Consider the following 27,009-nt stretch of genomic DNA (forward strand, 5'->3'; position numbering starts at 1 on the left):
TCCTGTCCCTGAATTCCCCAAGAAGGTAAGCCTTTATACTGTGAACAATCCTGTCCCTGAAGTCCCCAAGAAGGTAAGCCTTGATACTGTGACCTACTCTGTCCCTGAATTCCCCAAGAAGTTAAACCTTTATACTGTGAACTATCCTGTCCCTGAATTCCCCAAGAAGGTAAGCCTTGATACTGTGACCTATCCTCTCCCTGAATTCCCCAAGAAGGTAAGCCTTGATACTGTGACCTATCCTGTCCCTGAAGTCCCCAAGAAGGTAAGCCTTGATTCTGTGACCTATCCTGTCCCTGAATTCCCCAAGAAGGTAAGCCTTGATACTGTGACCTATCCTGTCCCTGAATTCCCCAAGAAGGTAAGCCTTGATACTGTGAATTATCTTGTCCCTGAATTCCCCAAAAAGGCAAGCCTTGATACTGTGACCTACTCTGTCCCTGAATTCCCCAAGAAGTTAAGCCATGATACTGTGACCTATCCTGCCTCTGAATTCCCCAAGAAGTTAAGCCTTGATACTGTGAACAATCCTGTACCTGAAGTCCCCAAGAAGGTAAGCCTTGATACTGTGACCTACTCTGTCCCTGAATTCCCCAAGAAGGTAAGCCTTTATACTGTGACCTATCCTGTCCCTGAATTCCCCAAGAAGGTAAGCCTTGATACTGTGACCTATCCTCTCCCTGAATTCCCCAAGAAGTTAAGCCTTGATACTGTGACCTATCCTGTCCCTGAATTCCCCAAGAAGTTAAGCCTTGATACTGTGACCTATCCTGTCCCTGAATTCCCCAAGAATTCCCCGTGACCTGACCTATTCTGAAACCATGGGATACAAACATCGATATTGGGTAGTTACTCTACCCAGTAACCGGCCAGACACACAAACACGAATACTGGAGACATATTATGCCCTGGATTCACCCCTAGGAGACAAGCATGGGTACTACTTCTTCAGAATTCCCCAAAGACGATAGGAAACATGAATGTCGACCTTCTTTGATATGCAGTTCCGACAAGGAGCTGTAAAAAGTATACTGTTTGTTACAATCTACTGTTCACATATACCCATGCCAATATTAGTTATCACCCCCTTCAATAGGACCGGGGTGGCAAACATTTGTGGCATGAGTATATATTGCAAGTTGTGTCCCGTATAATCTAAGTGTGTCAGTTAAGTTTCACGCCGCTTTCAGCAATATCCCAGCAATATCACCAGAAATGTGCTTCACACATTGTACATACGTGGGGAATCGAGCACGGGTACTCTGCGTGACGAACAAACGCTTGGACAATTAGGCTAACACGACACCTCGACGTAACTCGGACGCAATACTCCCATCGTTCAAATATACACAGCCCAGCTTAGGAGTTAAAACCTACGTTATCGTAACAGTCATCAGACGTTCGTCTCACGAACTTCACATATCGCTGAGTATTTCCGTCGTCGACGTTGTTGGAAGTTTTACATTTGCCGTCCTCTTTCTTAATTTCCGCCTGACACGTTTCCACAAAAACGTTCTCGGCCGAGCATGTTCCCATACATACGTTCTCGGTTGAACACGTTTCCACAAAGACGCTGTCGCATATGGTGGAGTCTTGAACGCTCCCTTTCTTCACCGGGGAGTTGCACCGCGGGAGTCGAGGTGTGAAGACTTCCAACTCACGCTTTGTTCTGCAACTGATATTTTTAACAACAAATGTTATTATTTCACTAATGTTAGTCTTTTATTTTAATGATTACCAAACATGGGCAATGCGAGGTACACAGAAAGCACTGACATCAGTTCAAGTGATATTTGTCATTGAATATGATCCAGCCTGGTTTCCCGGTTATGCTGCGCTGGCACTTCACCCTTTTAAGCGCTAGCAGAGCATATTGAGGTAACCAGACTGAAGCGTATCATGCACTATTGGAAAACATGAGTGTGTAGAAATACTGTTATAATATTCAATATGTTTGGCGCTTGACGCCCCTCCCGACGGTTATTCCACCACCACAAGCGTAGTTGTATAAATGAGGAAAGTAAAAGGTGATTGATTCGAGTAGGAGACCCAATCTGAGTACACTTAGCCCCAGTGTTATTGGTTACCCTCCTACTCTGGAGTGGAAGTTTAGTCTAAGTAAACTTAGCCCCAGTGTTACTGGTTACGCTCCTACACTGGAGTGTAAGTTTACTTACACTGGTTGGAGACATTCGCCTCTTCGGTTACGACAGCCATGAGGGCGATGGTGTTCACAGACCAAGAAATAGAACCTCTGTGTTATTGATTACACTCCTATCTTGGAGAGGAAGTTTAGCCTAAGTAAACTTAGCCGCAGTGTTATTGGTTTCACTCCTGCCCTGGAGAGAATGTTTAGCCTAAGTAAACTTAGCTGCAGTGTTATTGGTTACACTCCTACACTGGAGTGTAAGTTTACTTACATTGGTTACACACTTACACAGACCAAGAAATAGAAATCAAACGAACATGGCATTGAAACCCATTATTCCGTACGTAGAAAGTACATCTGAGAAGTTATGGGGAGGTGAAATGACGTTGAATTTCTCGTTACAGATAGTACAGTCAAATGCCGATGAGTCGAATGCGCAAATATTATGCATACCTCGAAGTACCTGTGGGCCTCGATCGCGACCTTTCCCTGTGATAGTTGTCATCATTTGATTTCCGGTTACCCGGATTGGTCTCATAAATACACACGATGACTCGAAATGGAAATTTGTAGTAGTTTTACAGCCACATGTTTGTGTCGGCATGTACGCATGCTCGCGAGTGCAAACTGGAACTATTATCGGCTCTATAGTGCCAGACTTCTGTGATACCGTGCCCGATTTAAATATTGACACAATAATCAGTCACAGTCCTCTAACCGGACAAGTCCTTGCTATCACAGACGTAAAGCTGGACTCCGGGCAGGGTAACGTCAAGTGACTATTCATAACATCATTTTGTATAGCGCGACCAGGGATTATGAAATATAGGTTCATGCAATGATGAACCACGAAGTACCACTGTTGTCGCACCATGTCCTTTTTTACAAAGATACCTCATACGATATAATATCCAGCTTGTCGAAAACGAGTACCATTTCATCCTTGTCTTGCCGTGCCTTCTCAGACTTTAGAAAGCAGTATATTGATTACAAATAGTACAGTAACCCCTCAATCGAAACATCTGTCCGTCTTTTGTCTTCAAACCAACAACTAACCTCTGTGAATTTGTCTAAATATAATATATTTTGCTATGAAATCGTATGAATCACGTTATTTGTAAGCACACTACTGAAATCAAACTAACAGCTTACACTATTGAAATGTTTAGTACTGTGGGCCTGTGTCCTCTAAAAACGTAAATAAAATACTTCTATGAGGAAGTAATTAGTGAGGATGGTTTTACGCCGCTTTTAGCAATATTCTAGCAATATCACTACGGGGGACACCAGAAATGGGCTTAACATGTTGTACCCACGTGGGGAACCGAACTCGGATCTTCAGCGTGACAAGCGAACGCTTTAATCACTACGTTACTCATCCGCCTCTTTTTGGAAATAACTCGGCTGGGGTTACAGTATTATCATTGTCTGGTATATGGGCTCTGCTCTCAGTTTCAAGTAGACCGGTGCCATTTCCCAGTATGCAGTGCATACTTCCGGTGTTAGTGTGACACGCGAGTTATGTCGTGTTAACGCGAGCTGGGGAACGAAAGAAGCCGTGTTCTCACAGTGCAATGACTCAAGCTCACCACACACACACACAAACTCGGGGAAGACAACACTTAACCATATACATTTACTGTGGTTGTCGATTCACTGTCAGCTTTCTTCCCGGTTTAGGGTCATCGTAATCTAAACGTCTTATACTGAAGTAGTTTTAATTAAGCTACCCCTGCATCTATTACGAAAGCCAATGGTCACATAAGACAATGTTTAACATGTCTGTCCAAAGTATGCCATGGTTTCATCTATGTGCTGTATGAGGTGACTAGGTCCGCGGTCAAGAGCCTCGTATCAAGATGGCGTTGACATTAATATAATGTGCGAAACAGAAACCCTAGTGTCCAAACCGGATGTAAAACGAATGATCACAAAATGTCAAGTTGTTCTATGAGTGGCATTTTAGAAGTTGGGAGTTGATGACTCATTTTATTTCGTGAGCATTCCCGCTTTACAACTGTACAAGAAGATGTACTGAAAAGTTCAACACGAAATACATGACGGTTTTATCTACAAAGTTTGTCAGTATTACACTACCAACTTATAACACGTTTGTTAAAAATGTCAAAAGGGTTAGGACAATATAATGCACGTCGTTAATCCCCCTGTCGGGACTGGTAATACAGTACACGATGCGTGAATGATAATGTTGGTAATACAGTACACGATGCGCGAATGATAATGTTGGTAATACAGTACACGATGCGTGAATGTTGGTAACAAGGGCAACACCAACAACAATCATCATTGTTATATATGCCTGTGTAGCTTGAATAGCACCTTTGCGATCAAAAGATCAGCGCACCTTTTCTTGCCTTCCGACGAAGCGATCGATTTGTAATCAATCGATGTTTACTACTTCTCATGCTACATAACTATGCATCGGCTTTAACCCAAATGAACTATACCCCGTTTTGCCGATGGTGAACCGGTTCGCCCATCCATGAACGATCCTTCTATCCACCGTTGTTGAAAATCAGTCGTCAACCACCAATCATTTTAGGTTTCGATACCAATCCTAAAAAGACTTAAGCCACATTAGGAAAAGCCACCTGCAGACACACCACGATCATGTTGAACCCATTACTGAGTCTGAAATAGTGTCTTGTTGCTGTCTCACCTTCTACACAGACAGATGAACGCTATCACCAGGAATAGAGGACTATAATAGCGTCTTCTTACTCACTCACCTTCTACACAGACAGATGAACGCTATCACCAGGAACAGAGGACTATAATAATGTCTTCTTGCTGACCCACCTTCTACACAGACAGATGAACGCTATCACCAGGAACAGAGGACTATAATAGTGTCTTCTTGCTAACCCACCTTCTACACAGACAGATGAACGCTATCACCAGGAACGGAGGACTATAATAGTGTCTTCTTGCTGACTCACCTTCTACACAGACAGATGAACGCTATCACCAGGAACAAAGGACATAGAGCAGTGTCTTGTTACTGACCCACCTTCTACACAGACAGATGAACGCTATCACCAGGAACAAAGGACATAGAGCAGTGTCTTGTTACTGACCCACCTTCTACACAGACAGATGAACGCTATCACCAGGAACACCGCCACAAAACCGGCAGCGACAGCGAGGATGATGTCTATCTGATCTGCGACTGGAACATAACACATTTTAAGTTAATATGTACTCACACCTAGAGCCAGTTTCACAACATTTACGTACAATCGGGGATCAGATTAATAGGTATGAAAAACGCCTAAACAGAACCAGTAGTGTTGACCAACAGGAAGCCTGCTCCCGTTGAAACTGATTTCGATGAATCAAAATTAACCTTATCACACGCACGCACGCACGCACGCACGCACGCACGCACGCACGCACGCACGCACGCACACACACACACACGCGGTTTTGTTAATTTATCCAAAAGCGCTCAAAAGCGATCATCCAAACCGCGAGATTGTGTTTAAGGGCTTCGAGGTTATTTTGGCTAAACCAATGTTTTGGTGTCTTGCCTTCAGACTACATAAGGAACTACAAAGTGAGGTAACTCTGTATGTTGAAAGGCGAGAAGCGATGCGTGATACACTTACTCTCGGAGGGCTTGATACGACGGACATTACTATGGGACGGGGTTGTACAATTCCAGCACAGAGAAGAATTGTCCACAGGATCTGCTGCATTCTCTACAAAAGAATCTCAAAACATTTATTCATGTTTCTGGCAACACTCCAAATTTGTCAGCACGGCTACATTCAACTTTGTAGAAAGTGATTCCAAAGAGGTTCAACTGTAAAATTCAGTTTAATTCGGGTTCAAACGGACTTTGTAAATCAGGCCTGTCCAAACAGAGACGACGCTTTTAGTTAAGTTTACTCTGATCACGTTTGGTAAAAAGAAGCGACTTGCCTTCTTCCTGTCCATTGTCTACATAACCTGAGGTGGTTGGGAAGCGAGTAATCCCTGTTGGATAGTTGCCTGTTGTTATGGAACCAGTCCTTTTGCAGTTGATGTAAACACCACTTTCGTCCGTAGCTGCACGCCGTATGTGAAGCAGAATATTTCACAATCACCATAATCATTTATACACAATGTCAAATGTAACACGTTATATTTAGGATTACACTCTCTCGGTCAGGTACAGCAGTTAATACTCTAGAGACTCTCTTCGAACTCTCACCCCTGAATCGCAAAAGTCGCGGTGGCTGAGTGGGTTGGACGGCTGACTTTCTGTGTTGGCGATTAAGTGTCTGTCTCTGAGGGTGTGGTTTCGAACATCTGGTGTAGATTCGAAATCACATCCCTGAATCGCAGAAGCCGCGGTGGCTGAGTGGGTTGGAGGCTGACTTTCTATATGCTGGCGATTAGGTGTCTGACTCTGACGGTTTGGGTTCGAACCCTGGGCTCATCCCAACGAAGGTTCTAGAATCTGTACTTTACTGAGAAAGTCTAATCCGAAATAGAGCATTTAACCAGAACATACATAATGATTATATTCAATGAGAATTAGCACCTTATCTCTTGTGAAGTGAACTAACTGTCTATGTAAATACTGCAACTTCTGAAGTCCAGCTTGAAGGTTCGGAAATCGCACGATTTATTTTATTCAGTTCCAGTAAAAGGTGGCATAAATGTAATTTTTAAGCTCTTTGCCGAATTAGCATGAATCTTAAACTGCATCCTTTTGCGAAGTGAACTATGCATATAGATATTTCAACTGTTCCGACGACCAATTTGAAAGTGGGATTAGTAGGGATGGATTGATGGATGTCAGCTTCTACATTTGGAGGAACATGACCTTTTCTTCACTTCTAAATGCAGGATCCCAACTTTAAAGTTCGGAAATCGTTTATCTCCTGCAACACCAGTAATAACGACAAAGGCTTTACAAACATTGCCCCCGTAGCGTACGTTGTACGCCTGATTACGGTTTGCTGATGTATGATTAAGAAGTCCCAAGGGGATGTCTGTTTCATCAGCCGTCTATGTTTGTCGATAAACTTCAGTTAATTGATATTAATATCTACCTGTAATATTCAGCCAGTCTTTCACTGGCTCATGAAGTGTTTTGCTCGGCGCCATCATGACTGTGACGTTGTGTGTGCAGCCATCACGTGCCTCGTTCACCCTGTATTGTATAACACACGAGCTGTTGTCTATAGAAAACACAGAACCCCGGGGTATTTGGCAGTCACGGAGCTGGTCGAGAGCTTCTATGCTTTGTACTTTCAAATTGACGCAGCCTTTGAAGGGAGGAGTATACAGGTCACACTGACACGTGGCGTCATGGCTCTGAAGGTCAAGGTCACTGATATTGTGGAACAGATGAATGCGCTTTCGGATCATGATGTTCCTTCGGCACATGTCGACTCTGGTTGTTTTAGCTGGAAGAGATAAAAGCCGATTTCACTTCCATAATACTGATATGACGTCATGTTCGCTGATTACGACACCGGCGACAGTCACGCCGATGATGACATAGAGGCTGAAGTGAAGTATGGCAACAGAAATGGCGACACCTCTAGTACATTGTTTAATCGGCATTCTAGAAGTTGGTGAGTCAAAAAGGAACCATACAACTTTACATCGTTATCAAGCTAAAAATCACAATGTACATTCTTACATCGAAACGTCGCTTAATGCAATAAACAAGAAGTTGTAATCCATAAAGATGTATGTTTCATTTTTGACCTCTGTATTGTACTGTTATTAGTGTGTTATACAACTGTTATTAGTGTGTTATACAACTGTTATTGGTGTGTTATGAGAGTAACTCTTACTCGCGTCATGCACTGAAGTTCACTGCTCTATATACAACAATTACGGATGTGAATTGTTACATAATATATACTGCAATCAAATGCTTTACAAAAAATAGACTTTCGTTAACTACTCTATACAAAACATTGACTGTTGTAAACTGGTATGTGTAATACACACTGTCGTTAACAGATATATGCAATATGCACTGCAGTTAACTGGTATATGTAATATGCACTGCTGTTAGCGGGTATATACAACACGCACTGTTGTTAACCGGTGTATATATAATACTCATGCTGGTAATTTGAATATACAATATTTATCTGCTGGTAACTATATAATCTGCAGTGGAGTTTATTAAACACCATGCACTGTAGCATCATTTCTAGACAACATACACTTGGTAACATTTTAATAGCAAGAACTGTTGGTGACGTTTTGTTGGATTATGTGCTCTAGGGCTGATGTGTTATTACAAGTTCAGCTAATAGCCTTTCTCAGAACTTATAACGCCACATGACCCTTGCCAGCCATCCCGGAAGTACGAAAAATGCCGTTAATGAACATGCGCAATCGTGTGACAATTGTATCTTTAACATGGTCTCTTTACATGTTAACACGTGTATCTTGACTGTGAAGATATTTTGCATTTAAATTCATGAAATATACACATGAAATAGTCATACTGTGTTTTAAACACTCTAGATATACAAAATCTGTAACACTATAACTATAGAATTCCTATCATCACAAAACTGTTTTCTCGCAGTTTGACTTGAATGTTTCAGTCAGTCGTTCATCTATTTTAACCTGCTTCCTGTTGTTACCAAGCCATTCTATCAGGATATCCCGTTTGAACGACCCTGCTTTTTTTTGCAGAAATTTCTTATAAATGTGAAAAGGATTTTTGTTACTTCAATCAAACATGACATTTAAATGTTACAACTGAAAGCTAAGTTATTAGAGTTAATTTAGCTTGGCATCCGAAGAATAATTTCAAGGAACCTAACACCTTGTTACACTTTGACCTGATGCTGACACTGGAAAGAAAATCGACTTTTGCAAAGGCTGTACTGATCTCAGTGGTGAACCCTAATTAGATAATACCTTTTTTTAGATAAAAAATTGTCACATTTCTGAGGGTATTTTCCCCGATGGCTGATTACCTTTCACAAACCAATCGTTGGCATGTGCACTTCTTTTTCAACTCAATGGCCGTTTGAAGTGTTTTCATTTCGACATGAGTATGTGCAGCGTGCCATAAGCATTTCCAGCCTCTTGAGTATTTTTCTTTATCACCAAAGGCCCGAGATAACAAACTAATTAGCCCACAACTAGTTTCCTCGTAGTGGGCAAGTTTCCATTCATGAATAACTACAGTTGCGTTCTATTCAAGGTAAATTGAAAACTCGGCTGTTAAAACCAGAAGGCTCTAGCAAATCACTTAACTAGGCCATATGCAACAAACAGGGTATTGTTGGAATTCGTTTAATCAAACTGACTGACTTCAAGAAGGCTTTAGTCAATATGAAGTCATGTACAATATCGGACGTTTTTGAACGTCTTCTGCATTTTCAGATTAACCGTAGTGAAATTAATCTGTAACATATTCAGCTCATTTAACGTTTTCAGTTTGGATGATAGGTTGACTAGAGTGAATTTAAAATGTGACGTGTCTCTTAAAGTTTTTTGATAGGATGACAGGTTAACTATGGTGAATCGAAATAACGGAACTCTTTTAACGTTTTGTCGGGGGCTTGCATTACAGAATGACTACAGTTAAATGAAGTATCGTGTGCCCTTGAGACTTCTATTACTTACATGGCAGATTAACTTGACAGGTACTTCGTCATTTGCTACCAGGTGGTTTAACCTGGTCAGTACAGTATATATTCCACTTAATCTGTTAAAATGTTAATGGACGCCTGCTGCCATGATGTTGCAGATTATTATAATGAAATAATAATCAGATATTTTGCATCTGCATTTAATCCTTGCTAGCATTGCTATTGGGGTGATATGTATATAGACTACTCAAAAGAAGGTTAGGAACCCCAGATTATTTATTATTACGACTATGGTAATGTATCATATCTGATTTTTATAATGATTTTATCATAATATTATTATGATAATAATTATCTGTCATACCACATTTTTAAGACTGTACACAGGAATCTGCCATATCCAGACTCTTTGTTAACCGGTTTTCTCCACTTATCCGGACTACATTACGAGTCCTGACCAAATAATTCTTAATGCACCATTAGAGCTTGCTTAAATAATCCGGACTCTCTAAGGCATGGATTACGGACTAAAATCACGGTCCCGGGAATCAATTTGCTATGAGGACAATGATTTATAATCCGGATGTAGGAATCTGTGACACTAGAATATTATTATTATTATTATAAGTCTAAAGTAATGTCATACTAAAACATTATTATATTACGCATATCCATCATACCACGCTTTATTAAGCCTATAGTAACCTGTTACACTAGAATATTACTATGATAATACCTGTCTGTCATAGCTCATTATTTTATTAAGCATCTAGTGGTCTGTTATACTGCAATATTGCTATGACTATAGTTATCTGTTATACCATATTTTATTAAAATTATAGTAATCCATCATACCAGAATACCATTATCACTATAGTAATGCCGGATTATTATCATATGTTATATCATGACATCATCAGAGTTTTCTTTAACACCGTTGTCATGACAGATTAACAAGAGTCAAAAGAAAATATTGGGTGTTGTTGAACTTCTTTTGACATAATGAAGGATCGAATATTTTCATTATTAAGGTGTATTCTTTGATATAGCTTAAGGAGTAAACTTAAAAGTAAATCTAAAACACACTCAATTTATCATACATGATCAGTGTTTTACTTTGGACGAAATAAATGCTCACTTAAGGATGTAAGTTCTAAAACATTGCAATATCTACAGGAATAGAGAATCAATACTTGATAGGAGCGGTTGAGGAGCCTAGTGGTTAATGCTTTCCCTCAAGTTCCATTTCTCACATGGGTAAAAGGTGTGAAGCCCATTTCTGACGTCCCCAGTAGGGACACTGCGTGACTATTAGCGGCGTAAAACCATACTCATTTACTCACTTCATGATGACAAATATTTACCAGAATTTGACCATCAAGTATCACAACACTGTTACCACAATTGTGACCGGTTTGGAGTTTTGTATTCAATATCCTAGTCTATATATGCACACTATTAAGTACTGCAGCCCGCCGTTAGTTTATACGACCAAGCGCACAAGGAAATGAACTGCGCACCGCCCTGTCGGTAACTTGATGCCAGAGTAGTAACAACCGAGTTGAACTTTTCATCAGTGTAGACATTAGTCCTTATGTAGCTAAAAGCACTTCATGGGACTGTATGTGAACTTTAATATCACCCGTCATGAATAAAGTCGTTGGATTACTTAACTTCCGAAATTTCAACATTCATAGAACAAGATATAGTCCTGTGTTGAAATTTTCCTGCAAGAATGAATATTTTGAGAATCAAACATGTAATGTTTAGTAGAAAATAATAAGGATTAATTATTCAAGACAAAAATTAGTAACTTTTATCTTGAGAGAATATACATGACCGTCCAAGACAAAACTTAGTAACTTTTATCTTGAGAGAATATACATGACCGTCCAAACTATATCGGATTATTGTGACATGAAGAAGTGATTTAATACATGGCCATGGACAAACAAATCTGCAATAATGCTGAGTATGTAATGTACATGTGTGTTCTATGTATTACATAATCTATGTTTAAAGTGTTTAAGAATAACGACTGCCGTTAATGTGTACAATGGTCATTGCTCATCAGTGTGATATAACTTTGAATATACAAAGAACTCTACAGGGATAATCATGATATAGTCATATATAATGAAAACATTATAATGAAATCTGCCTGTGAGAAAGACAGAGGGAGAGAGAGGCAGACAGGGAGAGAGAGAGGAGGGGGGGGGAGGGGATCAATACATTGGTTTACTAATGGTACTAGTTTCTCCTAGTGACGCCCGGTGTTATCAGCGTTTGACAGCTCGTAGTTTCTCCAGGGATGATGAGGTAGGTGGTTCGGTGCCAGGTTCGTGTGTGTGTGTGTGTGTGTGTGTGTGTGCGTGCGTGTGCGTGCGTGTCTGTGTGTGTGCGTGTGTGTCTGTGTGTGTCTGTGTGTGCAAGCATATTTTTAAGATATGAGCTGTGAGTGATATAGTTGTGTAATTTGTTAAAAACAACCTGACATAAAACTCACTTTGGACACTTTGGGAATATATATCAAAAACATAGGCGCTCAATAAAAAAACTCGTTTCCTTATTCCGAACGACCTCGAGAGTAATGAGTGAGCGAGTTAGTACGGTTTTACGCCGCTTTCAACAGTAGTCCATCAATATCACGTCGAGGAACACAAGAAACACCCATGTGGGGAATCGAACCGGGGTCTTCAGCGTGAGGAGCGAACTCTATAACCACTTGGCTACCCCACCTCCCCGGGGATGAACAGAAGTGATTACTGATCCTATGTCCACCTTTCCAAATGATTTTTTAATGCCATAGTTGTTCCATTTCTTAACAACGAGTTGATATGATTCTTACCTTGGACACTTTGAAAGTATAAATAAAACCACACAAGTGCACAATGAAAAACAACTTTCCAGATCATGGTCGACCTTCCGTGCGAGCAGTGAACACCACAAGCGATCACTGTTGCCATAGCTCCTTGAACCCAGCATACTTTCTGAAGTCCATTGTTCTATATTAAACTCTTCCTAGAGGATGACAAATCATACTAATTGGGATTATCCGTTTCAGTTTCTGGTCTTTATGCGACGCCCCACTAGTATCTGTACGCATAGCTGATAGTCACTGCTTGTGTCAGAGTATTCGGTATTGGCGTGCTCGTGGTTCAGTACCTCCGTTCATGTGCGTCTGTAAGGACCTGATGGTGTCATTTCCTCCACTAGCCACACAGGACGTAATGCCTGTATTGTGGTATCAAATTAGTGGGGTTATTTATTTAGTCAGTTAATGTTGTTTGCTTCCGATGCAGATCCATTACCAACATCATACGGGTTTGTGGCTGTTCATGTAAACAGAATATTAATTCACACAGAGGTCAAGGAGGTTGTGTGAGTGTAGAGACTAAACTCTTTGGATTCCATATTTCACGTCATGTCGTTAACAAAGCCGTACGCCGTATAGTCAATACATAATTTTAGCAATAACTTTCATCGATTGTTAGTTTCAGTAATGTATTAGAAGTAATGGAGAAGGTTTTACCCACTCAGGCCAAAAATAATCTGTGTTCTGGAAATACTGTTCAACACGTTAATGTATGTCTGAAAGACAGTGACTTTAGTTTTACGTCGCACTCAGCAATATTCCAGCTATGAGGCGGCGGTCTGTAAATAAATGAGTCTGGATCGGACTATCCAGCGATCAGTCCAGTGAAGCATGAGCATTGTGTCTAAAAGGACAGATCGGACTAACATTTTTTTTTTTTTTCAAATAGACATACTGACTAAATAGTGTAAAACACGTAAAACTACCTCAGGACGTACATGACGCCGTGTAGAGTTGCCTCAATCATAATTATACCAGGATACATTGACCTAGAGTTCGAATCCTAACTATGTATTAACGTAGCTTGTTACAAGCTATAGCAGACATTCATATGGCACCGAAACACTGAATGAATGAAAAATCGACCATAAAAGAGTGTAAAGAATTGTAAGAATTGGCATGTTTTTACTTGTATAGTACAGCCTTAAACAACGAACAGACATGGATTTCCGGCTTTATAAGCTTATGAGATCTCATCACGCTCAGGCCAGGAACGATTACGCATACGACATGAAGACAGTAGTGTATGCAGTACCACCGAAGGAAATGTTTGACCCAGGAAGAAATTAGTTGGGATGCTGACTGTTGTAGCCGACAGTGTCAAAGATGTTTGCGTCAGTGTTCCTCGCGTTATTGTCTTCTCTTCTCGTCACATCACATACAGGTATGTATCTATACATCTACACAGGGCCAGTCACGATCCAGGTTGTTGCCTTCTTAATTCGTTTCAGTAGTAGTCTTACTTCTTGTAGTTGTAATAGGAGTAGTAGTTGTAGCAGTAGCTAGGAGTAGTTGTAGCTGTGGGAGTAGTAGTTGTAGCAGTAGGAGTAGTTGTAGCAGTAGAAGTAGTAGTTGTAGCAGTAGGAGTAGTTGTAGCTGTGGGAGTAGTAGTTGTAGTAGTAGGAGTAGTTGTAGCAGTAGAAGTAGTTGTTGTAGCAGTAGGAGTAGTTGTAGCTGTAGGAGTAGTAGTTGTAGCAGTAGGAGTAGCTGTAGGAGTAGTAGTTGTAGCAGTAGGAGTAGTTGTAGCTGTGGGAGTAGTAGTTGTAGCAGTAGGAGTAGTTGTAGCAGTAGAAGTAGTTGTTGTAACAGTAGGAGTAGGAGTAGTAGTTGTAGCAGTGGGAGTAGTTGTAGTTGTAGGAGTAGTAGTTGTAGCAGTAGGAGTAGTTGTAGCTGTGGGAGTAGTAGTTGTAACAGTAGTTGTAGCAGTAGAGGTAGTTGTAAGAGTAGGAGTAGTTGTAGCTGTGGGAGTAGTAGCTGTAGCAGTAGGAGTAGTTGTAGCTGTGGGAGTAATAGTTGTAACAGTAGTTGTAGCAGTAGAAGTAGTTGTTGTAACAGTAGGAGTAGTTGTAGCTGTGGGAGTAGTAGTTGTAGCAGTAGGAGTAGTAGTTGTAGATGTGGGAGTAGTAGTTGTAACAGTAGTTGTAGCAGTAGAAGTAGTTGTTGTAACAGTAGGAGTAGTAGTTGTAGCAACAGGAATAGTAGTTGTAGCTGTGGGAGTAGTAGTTGCAGCAGCAGGAGTAGTAGTTGTAGCAATAGGAGTAGTTGTAGCAATAGGAGTAGTAGTTGTAGCAGTAGTAGTAGTAGTTGTAGCAATAGTAGTAGTAGTAGTTGTAGCAGGAGGGGTAGTAGTTGTAGCATTAGTAGTAGTAGTTGTAGCATTAGTAGGAGTAGTTGTAGCATTAGTAGGAGTAGTAGTTGTAGCAGTAGGAGTAGTTGTAGCAATAGTAGTAGTAGTAGTAGTAGTTGTAGCAGTAGGAGTAGTAGTTGTAGCAATAGTAGTAGTAGTAGTAGTTGTAGCAGGAGGGGTAGTAGTTCTAGCAGTAGGAAAAGTAGTTCTTGCAGTACTGCAAGAAGCTCTTCAGAACGCTTTCATTTAAAATGTCTGATATGATCGTACTGGTATGTGCATTGCTGAATGCATTAAGCAGTTTCAAAGTTTAACAAAGTTGAGTTTAAATGTATGAATGACACGCATGACATAGGTAAACACATTCAATGATATGTGTCTTTACCATTGTTTTATTCGACATCTTATTTTTCGCACTGAAATTTGAATGACGGTCATTTTTTAAAATGCCACAAAGGTCGATAGAAGTCAAATCTGACTGGGTCTGTCTGGAATAAAATATTTTTAGAGCATACTCACTCTTTCAATAAGTCTGTTGACTACGTTTTAGACCTTAACACCTGGCTAGAGCACGAGAAAGTATGTAATGGCCGTAGCGTATATCAAATGTCACATTATGTTATAATAAGCACCCGCTGTGCCAATAACGACATACGCACTATCATGAAAGGCGAATAAATGCCAGCAGCGTAGATTACTGAGATTATCCATTCCTTTTATTCTAAGGGTCGTATGTGTGGCTCAGTCACATTTCTCCGTCATTTGTCTATTTGGGTTAATATTTGGAAAACAAAAACCGACAGAATACAATCCCTTTTCGGGTATAAACAAACAACGGTGAGTGGGTATGACTTTACATTGGTTTTAGCAATATTCCAAAAATACCGCGGCGGGGGCCACCAGAAATGGGCTTCACACTTTGTACCCACGTAGGGAATCGAACCCGGGTCTTCATGACGAGCGAGCGCTGCCCCTTTTACAAGCAAGTGCTTTTGATAAAATCATTGGAGGAAATATTGAATGATTAGATTCAATAATGAAGGTGATACGTTAACGTTTTGAATGAGCTGTTACGTTACACATCTTGTAAGGATCCTTCACACTTCACATTTCAAATTGACAGGGATCAAGGAGAATCAGCTAGAAAAAAGTATTTGCAAAGTAATGCAATATCCCAACCGCATTCGTGAGAGAATGTCAAACTAAACAATTTCATGGTGTGTAAGAATGCGATTCTAAAATGTTATTTCGTGACAGGTGGCCACGCTTTTATACGATTCGGCGGTGTTGTAATGACGTCAGGTCTCATTTGAAGAACATTCGGGGCGTTCTGACTGTATTCAGGATGTGTTGGTGGTACATTCGGGCTGCATTCCAACTTCAATCGAAATATTCCGATACATTTGAAAAATATTCGACCTGAAGTCCAGCAGCAATCGAGATACATTCCGACTCATTTGAGGTGCATTCGAGACATTCTGACGGGATTTGAAGTGGCTTGTCTTTTCTATTCTTCTTCGAATATGTCCAGAATATTTAGAGTGCAGTTAAAATGCAATAAGAAAAATTTGAATAAAGTTAGAATGCACTAGGAATGCGTAGAATGAAGTTAGAATGTACCTCGAAAACATTCGGACATGTTACAAGAATTAACACAAATTGTTGACATGCATTCGGAATGCAGTAAGAAGTTTTAGAATTCAGTTCGAATTTCCAGGAATCTCCAGATATGTTCATTCCGACAGCATTCCGTGTCATTCCGCCTCAAGTGTGAAGGAAGTATTACACACACTAAATTATGCTCATTACGAAATGACGAATATCATGAACTATTTGTGGTCTCTAACCACTTGCTGTATAGTTTACTAAAATGTATTTAATGAACAACGCTTATTTCGAACTAATATTAGTAGTCCTTTTTAGTTCTTAGTAACCGGTGGCGGTGGAGTAGCCTAGTGGTTAAAGTGAAGATTTCGGTTCGATCCCCCACATGGGTACTTGTACGTGTGTGAAGACAATATCTGGTGTTTCCCACCGAGGGATTGTGGGAACACTGCTCTAAAAGGCGGAAACCTGAACTCACTCACTCGTTCAAACCGCAGTTGGATGCATTTATATCACCTTGAACACAGGAAACACTGCAGTTCAACTGCGTCTGGTGGTGGATGGTTTACACTTTAGCATTTTACACTTAATGTGTATTCTTTCGAGGGGGACTATCTGATCTCAAATGAAAGTAGCATGATAAGAAATACATACATATATACTTTCGTAAACGAATGCTGTGAATACACATATGCTCAAAAGTTTCATTTCCTTACTGAGTTCTTTTTAATGTGAATAAAATAGTCCCGTGGTTAGAACTGATCTTCAGTAACCCATGCCTGTCGTACGTGGCGAAAAACGGGATCAGGTGGTCAGATTCGCTGAGTTGGTTGACACATGCCATCAGTTCCCCATTGCGTAGATCGTTACTCATGTTTTTGATCACTAGTTATGTCTGCCCCAGGCTCGTTCTGCTGGAGTATTCTTAGTGCGGCTTTAAACAAGAGAATAGCACCGTCATATGAATAAATGACCAGCTTTCGCATGTGTTAGTGAAAGGTTCCACCGTTTTGGGCAGTGTAAACATCACTATTTGGTAGAGAATCAAAAACACTGCTCATGATATACGCCACTCGCAAAAATATCATGACGCAAAAATTTCATGATTTACAGTAGTCGAAAACGCTCGATCGACTCATTTTACGATTCCATACGGAGGTGGAAAGTTTTGTCCTGGTTAAGTATATTTTCTTAATGCTGAACACCACGATCACTATTGTTGAGTTGAGTTGAGATTGACGTGATACCTATGTACACAGTGGCCCTAGCCCCACCAGTAAACCATATACTTCCCCCAACGACTAACAGTTTGTTTCTGAAATGAACATATTTAACTGTTTCTATTATAAATAAAATGAATTACAACAAAAGGAGGCCACACAGGGTATGTGTGTTTCCGGGTCTGTACCACAGACTAGTGTTACCCGTGCAGTCCTCTTCCTGCAGACTGGCTTTCAGCAGTTAGTTCGCTGACATGAGACAGCTGATATATTTCGAACTCTTTATCAAGTTAAGGTGTATATGGATATGCAAGGGTTTTCCACTATTTTAATACAATTCAGCATATGAAACATCAAGGTAAGATTAATGATAAATATAAGGAAATCGACAGGGATAGAGGCACAACCAAAAATCCGTCTCAACCGAGTTCGAGATATTTCGAGAGGTTCGACTGTATATTGATCGCCAACATGAAATTGGTAATATGCCAATTCGCGGAAGACAGGAACTAATGAATGTAATGTCTAAAAAGCAATGATTTTCCGACCTGGATTGACGTCGTTTACAAATTGAAGGTCACTATGAAAGCGCTTTCTGTCTACAAGTGACAAATTCCAATAATGGCCGATAATTCTGTAGTCGATGCTATATTTATGTAAGACCTTACCTATCCTTTTGAGCTTAGTCCTGAATAAAGTTTAGTTTCAATTCTGAATACACGCGATAATCATCATAAGACAGTAAAACATCCTATCATTTTCGTTTTCACATTGGTTATGACCTATCTCGAGTGTTCAACGGTTTGGGTTTATTTCAGCTGCCGTGCTGCCCTCCGAAATAGATGTCTGCAAACCCACCAGTCGTCTGAGTCAGTCATTTAACCTCGTTCACCATGCATTGGACACCACAAGCTATAGCTCCTGCACTTGCAGGATTACCGCAGGTAGTAATGTCAAAATGAAAACAGAGCCTGGGAACACATGCGAAGAATGCTGGAATGAGCCAAACGATGCGAAAACATGCATTATTCATTGTGTAAAATCGAAGGAAGAATCGAGTGTACGGACATTATTTCTTCAGAGCGGTATTGATGTTAGTATCACGATGACCGATATTAATGGCACTATAATGAGCGTGAAAGGTAAGACTTAGTGTTACCCAACAGTTCTTATTCTGAATTATTTCGCATGCCGTTTAGAAAGAGGTCATAAGCATCGCATGCTAATCTTTGGGATTACCCGTGTTGTATATATTATTCCATCCAGGATTCGAACGCTCACTCTCAGAGTCAGGCATCTAATCGTCAGCGCGTAAAGTCAGCCATCTAACCCACTCAACCACCGCGGCTTTAACTGGCTTGCCATACTGTCACGGTGATCCAGCTTCATATGGTTGTGAAGAAACCGACAAATGTGGACATATTGTCGACAGTTTAATCAAAGTGTGCTTAACTGGCTCCAACGTGGATTCAGGCACGACCAAGGGATGCAACTCCGCACAACAAACTGGTCGATGGCAAGCCACTGGAATGTTTGGAGTGAATATGGACGAAATACATCATGCAAGCGACAGTAATATTAACTTAGCTTATAAGGGAAATATTGTTTGCCACTTAATTTCAAAGTTTATTCAACATGTATTCATTGTTGACAAAATCATTCTTTTTGGTTTCAGCAACAGATGGGAACCTCAAAGTTCAGTGTAATCAGACAGGTAATTCAATGCACTATTGTTTTAGAGTTTGATGAATGACAGTGTTTTCATGAATGTGTCTCAAACTGAGTTTGCGAAACACGCTCAAGGAAGAGACTGGCTCATGGCAAGCTGCATGCTGTCAGTGCTCACACAGTACTCTCAACACCTTCGCTGTGCTGAAGAATTCTTTTGACTGTTCAGTATTTTAATAATGTGTAGGAAGAAGACCAGGAGCAACTTGATGTCAACAATGATACATTGTGATACATTGTGATGTAATGATTGCTTCATATAAGTAATATGCACGCTCACATACATACACACACACACACACACACACACACACACACACACACACACACACACTCACATACATACATACATACGAGCACCTAATGTAATTACAATGTGCTGCATTGCTTGTGATTGTCGAATTCGTACAATTTCTCTTTTCTAAACCCGGGATTTTCGCTTTTTATCAGCGTTTTGGAAAACCAAACATCGAAATCCCAAGACCCGTGATTCACCTCTCTATTAGTGATTGTGCCACATACACGTTGGGTTAGAACGTATGTGGACAGTCGTATCTGTTGTCAACGTTTAACTGAACATTAAATGAAACGGAGATCATATAAGGTAAAAGGCGAATCTGTGTCACGACTGATGAAGGGTTCGGCAGCGTTACGTCATTCGTAAGCTTATGATACAACAGATCGTAATATTACGAATGCTTTGTTGATCGGGACCCTGTCATTGTTTTGATATCAGTTTGATATTCATGTACGTCTCTATGCCCGTGTTCAATTCCCCACATGGGTATAATATCTGAAACCCATTTCTGGTGCCCCCATCCGTGATATTTGCCACAGTTTAATGGCGGACGACACTAGCGCCACGACAAAGGGGGTTAACTGAGGGCGGCATGAAGCACTGCCCCGTGGAAAGGTCTATTGCAGGAATATTGCTAAAAGCGACGTAAAACCATACTCACTCACCCACTTTAGTTCAAGGCCCTCTACGTATGAATCAAGACAGTTTCAAAGTCAAATTGTCTATTTCTCAGATATTCAACCACTGCACATATTCTCAGAAATGCATCAGATGATGTAACATATGACATTACGTGCCTGGTCAGCCAGGATATGACTACTGCAGAAGTGTTTCGACATATCCTGTTGAATAATTTCCTTTCTACAAGCATTGTGATGGTTTTCTATTTATAAAATCAGGGCGTGATTCTTAACTTACGGTTTATGCCTTCCGGATCCACAAAGCGTTTGTGTCATCATTCGTTAGTCTACTATGATAAACTGTAGAGCTATGACAGGTCGTAATGTTATGAACGCATTGTGGATCGGAACCCAGAAATTGTCAAACTCAGTTTGAAATCTGAGTAAAAAGTTAAGTTAGTTTCGAGAAATCGGGGCTTGGTCATGTGTTGAATCCCAACTAGAAACTAAACAGTGGACCGCAGATAAATCAGTAAAATAACTGGATGTGATGCCAGTAAAAACTATAGAACATGATGTTCATACGCTAATACAAAGGTAACACTATGGCAGTATAAAATACAGTGACAGTACTAACTTAAAGGGACCCTACTCAGTGTGAGAGAGTTTAGTTTTACGCCGCACTCAGCAACGTACCAGATACATGGCGGCAGTCTGTAAATAATCGAGTCTGGACCAGACAATCCAGTGATCAGCAACATGACCATCGATCTGCGCATTTTGGGATACGAAGACATGTGTCAACCAAGTCTGATCACCGACCGCGTTAGTCGCCTCTACCACAAGCATGGATTGCTGAAGATTAATTTTAACCCAGATTTTCACGGGTCTACTCAATGTAAACAAGTTCAATGCATTACCGTTCAAACATAGGTATAGAATGAGTAACACTGCCGCATATCATCTATATATAATATGAATGGGTTTAGTGTGAGATGCCCATTTCTGGTGTCCCCCGCCGTGGTAATGCTCGATAATTGCTAAAAGCGGGGTGAAACTGGAGTAAACTCACTCACACTCACTCACACTCAGGTTTTACGTTTAACCGCTGTATTAGCCAATGACGGTTATGATAACCTTGCAGCGTGTCAGGTGAATGATTATATCTGTAATACATTATTCAAAGCATTCCATTTGGGGTGAAATTTGGGGAAATCATTGTTCTTACCATCAATAATTCTTTCGACTTTGTACACAAATCAATCTATGGATAGTTAATTGTGTTTTATACTTGAAGTATAAATATAGTTCTTGGCTAACAAGATGATGTGCGCTACCAATGGACTAGCGGAACTGTTGCAAAAGAGTCTTGATCAGAAATGGGAACATCACAAAGTGTGGGATTAATAAAATTTTCAACCTTTCTCCAAAATTACTGTACACGATTACATTTTATGAATATATGTTGGATGCTTTAGTGTTCACACTGGCATAGAAAGCAAATATTTGTTTCAGTTATACACATTTGCACCAAGTTTTCTCTAGTATAAATTGTGGCGCATCTGATCCCAATGAGGAAAGGCTGACTGCCTGTGCCAGCCCTGATTCGGGAATGAAACCTCAAGTAAAATGAAGATGAAATGGAGAACGTGTAATGTTACCCGTGTGGTCGGCGCTGGTTTCACAGCTGGTTAAAAGCCTACGCCTGTAGGTGCTTACTACTAGTATAGCAGCTGGGGGAAGGTAGCGCATAGTCAAGTATCAATAGAGAATCAGAGGCAGGAGGTGAGAGTACATGCAACTAGTTACTGCAAAAACTACAAAAATCACATGTCCCCTACTGACAGTTACTACCGTCTGTAAACACTGGGGGCAATAACCGATCATATTTGGAAATAATAAACGAATATTTTTAATTGCATTAGGTTTCATCATTAACTAATGACTTTCCTACCTCAGCATCTTGTTTTGTTTTTGTGTGTGTTTGTTTTAGCAATGCTCAAGCACTACGGTGAACCTCAGAATGTAAAATGAAGTCTTGCATCGTTGTCACGATATTCATTGGACTAAGAAAAAATATCGAGCTATCCGAACTTCGAGACATCCGACCAAGGCATATTATCACATATCACTATGAAAGAAAACACAACAAAAACTAGATTTCACGTCTGTTAATTTCAAATAGGTAGATCTATCAAGTGTTTCATTTGCAAAGCAACAAATATTATTCTCTGCATGGTGCTTCATGATGTGGAACTTTTTCTCAATTACTTGTTTTTGTTAAACAGATCCGGTCACATGTACAGCCAACAAGAATGATGTAAACAAAGGGAGCAGGCCTGAATGTTCATCAGTCAGCAAGCCTGCGACTTATGGTAGAAATACTAAACAACCCCAACCGCATGCAGCTATTGATATAGATGTATGCAGTTCAAACACTACCCGAGGTCCTAGAGTTAACCTTATTCGCGGCCGAGATGAACCACAAACATGCACATGCAGTGTAAGGTCGACTGCCTGTCTCACAATGCATCGTTTGTCAACCAGCACCCAATGTGGGGCATGTACCAGCCAAACTCATGATGAAGGTCTCACCTGCACGACGCGTTGTGAGATGACATCAGAATGTACATGGAGAATGAACATTACGGTTAATGCCTATGTGGGAAAAGGATCAATGCTTTCCATATATGGTGAGTTTCAAACTCTTGTTTAGAATTTAAGTCCCGTGGTAACCAGGCTGATATTGATCCTCAGCAGCCCATGCCTGTCACTAGAGGCTTCTTAACACATCGAATTGTCAAGCTTGCTGACTGGGTTTGGTCATCTGAAAATGGTTTACTGCAGACCAGTGGGTGTACGTCATGGGTGTACTGCTTTTAGCAATACTCCAACTATGTGGCAGCGATCTGTAAATAATGGACCAGATAATCCTATGATCAACAGCATGAGCATCGATCTGCACAATATTGGGAACCGATGGCGTGTGTCAACCACATCGGCGAGCCAGACCACCCTATAGTCGCCAAGCATAGTCGCCTTTTGTGGCAAGCACGGGTTGCTGAAGACCTGCTCTACCTGGGATCTTCACAGGTCCGTTGATAGTAGGGAGTGATAGAGTACTGCCGAATGGTATCTCGCTACACGAGATTCGATGTTAATACATGTTTTAAGGACAAATACCATACATGACCATACTCATACGGTTGTTCCCAGGACACACGGGGGATAACAGTGCAGAGGGCAGTGCGGAGTTGGAGGTCAGATGTAATCCGAGATCGACAACTAATATTGATGGTAAATACTCTGTGATGTCATCGCGACGATAATGACGATAAAGTACTCTGTCTCTCTCTGTGTCTCTGTTTCTGTCTCTGTGTGTGTGTGTGTGCGTGCGTGCGAGTGTGTGAGAATTTTTCATCTACAAAACATCATGTACAAATTAAGACACTGCAACAAGTAATCTGAAACTGTTCCAGAAGGAGCACCCAGTAAATTCCCTACTACCACTGTGACAGTAGCAGTGACATCGGTGACGATCCTTATTATGCTGGTGGCCATTCTGGTAGCTGTGGTGTATTGTAAAAGGTAAAAACAAAGCTCAATCTATAATAAATTCCTCTGACTGAGTACCAGGAGCTCTTCTTAAAGTAGATAATCGACTGGATTAAAGTAAACCTATTGTTCTAATCATGGCATGATGAATTATGAAAGTGTCCATGGAAGTATTGTCTCAAACTAAGAAAAGCCAAATTATGGATGTCAGCTTCTTTTTGCTTCCTCCTTCATCATCAACAATAAAGAAGTTGACATCCATAAATCTGGCTTTTCTTATGCTCTCCACATCTGAATGCCCTTCAAAGATTTATTGTTTAAAACTGTTCATACTCATACTTGTGTAGGAGAAAGAGAATGAAAAGGAATCCAGTCTACATGACTCTTGGAGCTGGTTCTGGTCAGGGTACTGTACAAGTTACTTCTCCACCTCGTCCTGAGGATGCCTCAGAGCAGAGACTTAACGGACAAGAAGCACCTGGTTCCAATCCCTGCAAAGGCCACAACTCCCACAGCATGGCGTCAACATCAGTTCACCATCCGACTGAAGGTGGTGTTAAGGGCCAGTCTCATCAAGGAGAAGATATCAGATCAAGACCTATTGATGTAATTCCAAAGGAAGGCACTGTTGGTGAGGGCATGTATGATAGTGTCGGGACCCCAAAGCCAGACCCAAGAATTGGAAGGGGTGGTGTGTGCAGAAAGCTGAACCAGGACCCTGGAGAAGAAAGCATGTATGACCATGCACATGGGGGTACGACTGGGAAGGTCCAACAGGTGACTGGTGTCTACGGTCGACTTGGCCAGCGGGTTGACGACGATGTGTATGACCACGCCAGGGGACCGGATGTAACCACGTCTGTGGCAGATGGCAGCACATACGGACGTTTGAAGGATGTCGCTGACGATGACGTTTACAACCACACCAAGACGACGGCATCTAAAAGGGAAGCATACGACAACGAGGACTTCTCAAGGCTTAAACAAGATGAGGAAGTATTGGGAAAATGCTGAACTATGCTGTCTATGTATTTCTCCCAGCACCAGTTACAGGTAGAGCCACTTGATGCAAGCATATTTTGAGACCGGAGAATCAATGTGATAATTACTCGGTAAGCCAGAGACGCAGCCCGCTTGAGTCGCGTTGGTCACTCATATAGAACCCGTTGGCCATGCATGTAAGACCTGTGTGACCAGGGAGACTATATATAGTTGTAGATTATCCCTGGTGTGACACACGTTGCACACGGGTCTGCCGCGTTGGTCACATCCTCTGAATATGACTGGATATATAAACGCTAGGGTTCTCTACACGAACGAAAAACTGGGAGTGAAACGTTACAGATTTCACACAATCATGTCACCATTGCTTCATTTTATCGAGACGGAGCCCACTTAGTTACAAACATTCGCCGCATAAAGCAGTTTTGCACATATCGAGCGAAATATGAACCAATATGACTGAACCGACTGACAAAAGCTAATGTAAATCTCATACTTTGAGATATAAAGATATAGAAACATTAAAGATGAGGGTATCTATAAAATCGCAAATATACACTATAAGATACATTGTTTGCTATTGTGGGATCGCTGTTATTGGTAAATAACTAACGGAGAATACGACTTCATCAATGGCGGTTTCTTTTCCATTGCGTAGATCTTAATTGTCTCATGGCCACGAAAAGAGATCAAAACAATTACATAACAGCGGCCGACGATGAGTTAATCAACTAGACGGTCCACTCCAGGTTGTGACTCACAGTTCTGAGACAGTGGAGTAGGTGATTAGCAAAGAAAACACACTTTCCTCCTCTATCTGATGGAATTGATTAACCCTAGCTAATTAGGGTTAGCTTTGTAACTGAACAGACGTTTCATTCTGAAAAATGTGGAGTACATCACTGATGTGGATGTACAGCTGTTACTTCTTTCAATTAGTGTTTGCGGTAATGACGTAATTGTTACAAATGAGGCGGTACAAACAAATGCTTACACATTATATAGTAATAGCGTTTAACTGCTTAAACTGATAAATGAGATTGAAATGTACATTATTTTTAAGCCAAACATGCTAGGTACGGATTGAGTGAGCAAACTATCCAGTATCCTGTATAGGATACGATACGCTTGACAGTTGATAACAATGGGAAATTAGATTCATTTGAAGAATATAAATTGTACATAACATTACAGAAATATGATATTTATCTGAGCCATTAGAACATAACATTTTAATCCAGTTTGTTAGCATTCTTATTTATTAACCTTTGACTGCTCTTTCCATCACCATTATTTGCCTGGCCTTCATCAAGTACCGATGTCGACCTGGCTGCTACAAATGATTATCTATTTCATTATGTCTGTATATATCGATGTTCTTTACTGAAAATACCCGTGAAGGTCCGTGGTAGAATAGGCCTTCAACAACCCATGCTTACCATAAAAGGCGACTATGCTTGTCGTAAGAGGCGACTAACGGGATCGGGTGCTCAGACTAGCTGACTTGGTTGACACATGTCATCGGTTCCCAATTGCGCAGATCGATGCTCATGTTCTTGATCACTGGATTGTCTGGTCCAGACTGGATTATTTACCGACCGCCGCCATATGGTTGAAATACTGCTGAGTGCGGCGTAAAACTAAACTCACTCACTCATTCTTTATTGAAAACAATAAATGCTCTTCAGCGAACAATGTCTTCTGCGTTAATTAACCCATAACTATACATCCTGTGGGTACTCTTCAGCAAAGGTTGTTAAATTAAATAATGTGTCTCACAACTGGGAGTTCTCACAACTGGGAGGACACCAGCCAGACACTGTCAACCAGTACATCCAATCAGCATGTCTACAACTGAATCCTTTCTATCTCGACTTTCACGATTACAACTTAAGTGTATGAGTCTCCCATTATTTGTTTACTTCTTCTTCTTGCAGTTATGTAATAAACTGTCATTTGTGCGCTTGTGAAACTTGGTAATATGTTACTTTAAAACAAATTGAAAATGTACATGTTTTATGAGA

General features: G+C 40.7%; 2 protein-coding genes across 2 annotated transcripts; one reads left to right on the forward strand and one right to left on the reverse strand.

Moving 5' to 3' along the window:
- Positions 1 to 408: 408 nt before the first annotated feature.
- Positions 409 to 12,887, reverse strand: LOC137288220 (uncharacterized). The gene is made up of 6 exons (XM_067820664.1): positions 12,584 to 12,887; positions 7,213 to 7,569; positions 6,095 to 6,220; positions 5,779 to 5,871; positions 5,252 to 5,339; positions 409 to 1,675 (listed from the first exon to the last, which is right to left on the reverse strand). The coding sequence occupies exons 1-6, from the start codon at positions 12,699 to 12,701 to the stop codon at positions 1,360 to 1,362; spliced, it is 1,098 nt and encodes a 365-aa protein (XP_067676765.1). The 5' UTR covers positions 12,702 to 12,887; the 3' UTR covers positions 409 to 1,359.
- Positions 12,888 to 13,833: 946 nt separating this feature from the next.
- LOC137287569 (uncharacterized) lies at positions 13,834 to 26,947 on the forward strand. Its single transcript, XM_067819933.1, has 7 exons — positions 13,834 to 13,994; positions 18,601 to 18,924; positions 19,458 to 19,496; positions 22,717 to 23,121; positions 23,645 to 23,725; positions 23,908 to 24,016; positions 24,331 to 26,947. Exons 1-7 carry the CDS (start codon positions 13,937 to 13,939, stop codon positions 24,995 to 24,997), a joined length of 1,683 nt encoding a protein of 560 aa, XP_067676034.1. The 5' UTR covers positions 13,834 to 13,936; the 3' UTR covers positions 24,998 to 26,947.
- Positions 26,948 to 27,009: the final 62 nt, after the last annotated feature.

This window comes from Haliotis asinina, chromosome 6 (genome assembly GCF_037392515.1).
Source record: "Haliotis asinina isolate JCU_RB_2024 chromosome 6, JCU_Hal_asi_v2, whole genome shotgun sequence".
Lineage (NCBI taxonomy): Eukaryota > Metazoa > Mollusca > Gastropoda > Lepetellida > Haliotidae > Haliotis > Haliotis asinina.